A 6,163-nucleotide genomic window follows, 5' to 3' on the forward strand; every position below is an offset into this window, starting at 1 on the left:
ACAGCACGGGTTAACTGCACAGTACGGGTTAACCGCACAGCACAGGTTAACTGTACAGCACGGGTTAACTGTACAGCACGGGTTAACCGCACAGCACGGGTTAACTGCACAGCACGGGTTAACCGCACAGCAACGGTTAACTGCACAGCACAGGTTAACTGCATATGCAGTCTGTAAAGTTTTAAAGAGAAGTAAGGCCTTTACACTTAAGTATATCAAGATTGTAGAGGTAAAGCCTCATTTAAAAAAGGGCGGGGTGTAGGTGAGGACACAAGGTGAAGGGCACATTGCATTGTGTGAAGAACTTGAACATTATGAATTTGACAGAAAATCTGTCATGTATGAATTTGACAGAAAATCTGTCAAATATGAAATGTTTGTATTTATAAAAAACGAAGATTATCCTAAGCATTCGACTTTTTAAGGCAGAAGGGTATACTTACTGGTCTCTATGAGGTCAAAAGGGTGCCGCCGAAAAACAACAAGGTGTTACATCCTTCCATAACTCTTTAGCTAAAACTTTCTTATAGACTTTACATTTCAGTTACATTAATACTTTATACCATTTTTGCTGGTAAGTTTTGAAAATAAATCTTTTTAGAGTCAATATTATTATTTCATTTTTAACCTTTTCCTATTAACCTACTGGTTGCCGAATTGAACACTTTGGTTGTGAACATTTTGCAAAATTTCCCAAACATAGTATAATGATCCAATACAAGTCCTGGAATTCCCCATCAATCTAGCAAAATCATTATTTCAACACTTATTGAATAACATAACCTACTCTATTTTCAGGAAGTTTGGCAGTCGTCTCGTTGGCTGTTCCTGATAATGTTCGGGATCCCAACCGGCGTGATATCAATAGTGTGTTACAGTCTGTGTTGTATGGACACAGTCGATGATGAGATACAGAGCGATGAGGAAGATTCAGACGATGAATATAGGGAGCTTGTTTTAGGTACCGGTATCCATAATTCTTAATTCAGTATTTTACAGCCCTTCAGCCCATCTTTCGTTAGTGGGGAAGTTTTTGGTGCTTGTTCTTGTTAATTATGAGCAAGTTTTGTAAAATTGATATATAGATGGTCATCTCCAAAGTTCTCCTAAAACCTTTTGAATATATATGATTTACACACATCAAACACAAAATTAGCTGAAAGTGGTGTAGTGGTTCAGCTTTTGTTCCTCTCATCAACAAGACTCTGGGTTCAAGTCCCTTCTGGACATTAACTCATGAACTTTGGAAATGGACACTGGAAGTTTATATCCAGGAGAAAGATTCCAGTATTATTCTCATCAGCTGGTAGTAGTTTGTAGTTCTATTCATAAAACATTCGAATGAAGGTTTTACATAATCATGCATGATTCAGGCCAACACAACTAATATTTTATAGAAGGACATAAAAATATATCATTATCAACTGATTTTATCGGTTTCAGAACAAAAAAGATTGAAAGAAGCAGAAGAGAAGGCAAAGAAACACGAAAAAGGTGAATGACCACGATGGTGCCTAGTTATTGAAGGATTTATCCAGACTTTCAGGTCTCTGCAAGATTGTGTATTATTGGGGGACAGGGGTCGGTTTAGTAAAGGTATTACTGTCTCATCAGTTTTTTGAATGAGATCAGGATTGGTGATTAGCTTGGAATTTTCATGTCCAGAATTGAGTTTTCTAGATTTAAAACTGAACAACAAACAAAATTTATGCCGAAAAAAATCGACACAATTGTATGGTGCTTTGATATATTCATAAATACTAATCTGTATGTCAAGAGCAACTGCTCTACATAGTAAAGCATAGTAATTGTTTAGGAAATTAAAAACTTAGATCGATGATTCCTCAGCAAGAAAAAAACAAGACTTGATAGTAAGACTTACCAACCAATCATATGCTAAAAATAACTAACCAATCATAATTATGCTAAAAATAACTAACCAATCATATACTAAAAATAACCAACCAATCATATGCTTAAAAAGTTCAAACTTTTACTTGGAAGCAAATGTTTCTAGGAACCTAGATATGTTGTAATCAAGTATTTTTAAGAGCAGTAAGGATCAATTTAATGACGTATTAAAACCATATTGAAATCCTTCACGATCGTTGCTGTATTCAGCGTTAGCATGTTGAATAAAAATGTACATTTTTAAATTTTTATGTACATAAATTTAAATTAAATAAAAAAAATTGTAAATGTAAAGAAGTTACCTGCAATTTTTTTTTTGTAGTTCAATTTTTACTGATTTATAAAATAAGAACTTACAAGTAATCTGATTTGATTTGAAAAATTAAAATCATCCGTAATTTATGTAGTGAAGATTTTCAGCATTAAATGGATGTCCATGTGTGTAGTGTCTTTTGAAAATATGTTGTAATATTTTAATCCTTGACAGAAAAAAAATGTTCAAAGACAGATGTTAGAGGATTGGTAAAAGTGTCATATAGGATTAATATCATTGTTTTTAATTTTGTGCAAATTTTTAAATTAAAAAAAAACGATGGAGTTATTTGAAACCACTTAATACATTGCATTTCATGTTGTAATTACAAAACTATTATTCAGCAGTAAATTAATGGATTACTTTATTTGTTTGTTTTTGTCAGATTACATTATTGTCTGTGCTATTTTTGTTAAACTTTCACAAGCAACAATAGAAATCATCTCAAATTAACAATTTGGACAATATTTAGAACAAATTTTTGTTGTCGGTAATCATTTTTCATTTATATAAACATGTGAATGTCTGATTATTGTTTATATTTGTTTATTTTCATTTCAGGATTCCATTTCCATAAGTTTTGCTCATTGTTATTATCATGAAGTCATAATAATTATCATGGTGTCAAATAAGCATTCAGTGTTCTTTATGATACACCTGTTAACTAGGCAAAATAACTTATCTTTATATGATGGAATGATTGTAAACATATGTGTATGTGTTGAAAGCTTGTCTGTTTTTTGAAGTCATATTGTTGGTGTTGGTGGCAGAATCATGCAGACGGCCATAACTCATTATTTTTTTAATGATATTACAAATCATGTAATTTGTTGCATCTGTTTATAATACATGATGTAAGTACCATTTCTCTCCTATACCAGCAGAAAGAAGTATCTGTACCATCACTGGCTCACATATAATAGAATAAACTAACTGTCACAATTTTGCTTTTAGATATTAAATATTTATTAAGTTTGTCGAGTGTCAATGCCATCGGGAGATGTTCCTCTGTATCAATGTTTTTTCGATTTTTTGGAAAATCATACTGAACAAAATAATCCCGAAATGTTTGCAGATAATTTCTGACAAATTTCTTATTAGGCATTTATTTTTTTCTGCTTGTTTACTATTAAGTTTGAGTGATGCCCTTGCATTTATTTTTTTCTGCTAGTTCAGCATTAATTTTGAGTGATGCCCTTCATTAACGGAGAAAAACAGACAAGCCTTGAAATCTTTTTGCTGTGCTCGTGTTTGTTGTATGATGTATTTGATTTGTTTGATGATGTGCTACCAATCTTCAGTGCAATATATGTTTTATAATCCATGTCATTTCAAAGCGAAATAGAGATGTACAAACAATACTACTTAAAGGCCTTATCATTTACTCCTCAGTTAGTGAATGACCTAAGGAAACAAATATACTTGTATCTCAATTGGTATATTGAGTTATTTGTTACATTTAAGTTACAATGTTCTTGATAGCATTTACATACAATTTGAATTAAAGAAAAATAATATTGAGCCCATTAGTTGCCAACAGTTAAGAGACCATCAAAATTGAATGATTGTAGTAAATCTGTATCCTGGAGCGAAACCAACAAAAATTTGAGATATTTACATGTGAATATGACTCACTTGAGTAGAATACACTAAATTCACCCAAACTTATAGCTGAATACATGTGTTTAAAAGTTAAGTTGGAGTAAGACGCCCAATCTTCTACAAGAGCAATTGCACTGCCAGTGAGTGTAAATTGGTGCTTTTTAGTGTTTCCGAACAAAGACTTGAACATGTATGCATGACACCACCACATTTGATCCTTTAGGACCTTTCAAATAACACGCTAGTCTTGCGCAATGTGGCCAACCTGTTAGCCAATTAAACAAGATTAAAGCCAGTGCAACTTTTAAATTGATGTGGAAGGCATTTCCAAAATTCATTTCCGTTACTCAGCCAAGTCATATCTCATTTTTACAATATAATGGTCTAGAAATCCAGCATTGCTCACATAATCCATAGCTACCAAAAAAGGACCACGAAGAGTGTCATACTCAGGGACACACAAATCACGAAACATTATTTCTTTGTTGTTCAACCGGTCACGTCCCAGTAAAATAATACCACAGATTTTTTTCACCAAAAAAAATTTATGAAGGCAAAAACAATGTTTGGTATTTTCCAACAGATCTAATAAAGCAAAAATCTGGTTTATAATGTTCAGTGTTTATAAAAAAATTGACATATCTGCATTAAGAAACTGTCCATATGCAGTTTACAAACTCCTGACCTCTGGTGCTTGACAACATTTGCAATACGGGAGTAATTATTTAAGGAATGAATTGCGGGGTTGATGTCACGCAATTGGGCTAGTCAAAGTGTGTGGAGTCCGAATTGCGTTCATATCCCCGATAATGACATCAACCCCACAATTCATTACTTATATTTACACCAAAAGTTCAGTATTTCATTCAAGAATAGTTGAAAAAATACTTCATTTCATTTTAGAAAACTTTTCAGTAATCTTTTCTTACCCATTCTGTAAATAGAACGACCCGACTGTAACCAGAAACATTTTTTCAAATGGCATCACAATAATGCGGGTGAAGATCAACCACTTGAAATCACTTTTAAACATAAATAAAGAAACACTTATGGCAGCAATACATTTAAAATATACTAAATTAACACTTTCTAAAATGTTGATGTATATTTTACGGGACCTGTTGACACAATACAAACACTAACAAGATCAATAATTTTCATGTATATTGTTAAGCGATGAGTTGCGTTCAGTACATATCCGAAGTTGTTGCGTTTATCGATTGATAAACACAATTGCCGAAAGTTGTAAATATTCTCCTCTAAATCCAATTCTTAGGCATACTTCACACTTATTTCATGTTTTCAAATGTCTCATTCTTCTCAATTTAGTGGATTGGAAGCGTGGTTTTATTTCTATCGTAATGGTGGATACCAATAATTACCTCCTTGTCATGCACTGCTAAGACTACAAGATGAGAATATTTATTCTTTAAACCATATAAAACTAGCAACTATGCCAAAGAAAGCAATTTGAATTAATTTCTGTAATTCTGCTGGACATGTTATTACTTTCACATGTTAAACATACTTTGCTTTGTGTCTAATATCGCATGGTTTACAATAACCATTGCTCTTTTCACAATCCATAAAAAATCAGCTATGTAAACAAACGTCGTGGCTTTCTTATTTGACATTTTACACTGCGTCCTATATATGGTATTTAACGTTTGAAGTATTATTTCTCGACTTTTTTCACATAGTTGTTTGCCTGCATCACCTTTGGATGTATCCTATAAGAAACAGTTACGGTACTTTATACATAACAGTTAAATCTAGTGCAGGGTGTATTTTTTATTCTTTATTTCAACTCGTATCGGATGTGAATGACAAATTTAGCAAAATTGTAAAGCGTGTTTGTAATACATTTGTATTTTATCAGTATAAGAATAACTTATTCTTCATCTATACATTAAACCCTTTAAAATATTATAGGGTCACTAGGCATAACAAATTTACATGACTGTACATGGTAGTTTATGTGTCATTTTTCTTTTTAATGAACACCATTTGATAAATGAACGTTAAACAAACAAAAATAACTGAATGACATGACTGTGTATTTCATGTTTTATTTTCTAAAATGATTTTGTTAACTTTTTTTTTAATTATGGGTTTAGAAACCAAACATTAAGCTCTGAATTATGTGTGTTTTATCCAATTACAGTAATTGATAGGGTGATTGTGCAAGCTTATTTTGTTGTGTGTTGAATATTGTAAAATTGAACAACTCTATATCATGTGTCTTATGAAATGTACCTAGTCGTTGTTGCTCAACAGAGAATAAATATGTAAAAAACATGTCGCTTTGTTTTAGAGGGTTTTTACACCCATTGGTCA

General features: G+C 32.1%; 1 protein-coding gene across 1 annotated transcript in view; it reads left to right on the plus strand.

Annotated features, from left to right (window-relative positions):
- LOC128243234 (protein disulfide-isomerase TMX3-like) overlaps nt 1-6,124 on the plus strand; it is a 57,464-nt gene extending 51,340 nt beyond the window's left edge. Inside the window, exons 13-14 of the mRNA XM_052960853.1 lie at nt 799-961; nt 1,444-6,124. Coding sequence (XP_052816813.1) covers nt 799-961; nt 1,444-1,502 — 222 coding nt within the window. The 3' untranslated portion in view covers nt 1,503-6,124. The remainder of the gene's footprint in view (nt 1-798; nt 962-1,443) is intronic.
- Nucleotides 6,125-6,163: the final 39 nt, after the last annotated feature.

The sequence above is a fragment of the Mya arenaria genome, chromosome 8 (genome assembly GCF_026914265.1).
Source record: "Mya arenaria isolate MELC-2E11 chromosome 8, ASM2691426v1".
In the NCBI taxonomy this organism is placed as follows: Eukaryota; Metazoa; Mollusca; class Bivalvia; order Myida; family Myidae; genus Mya; species Mya arenaria.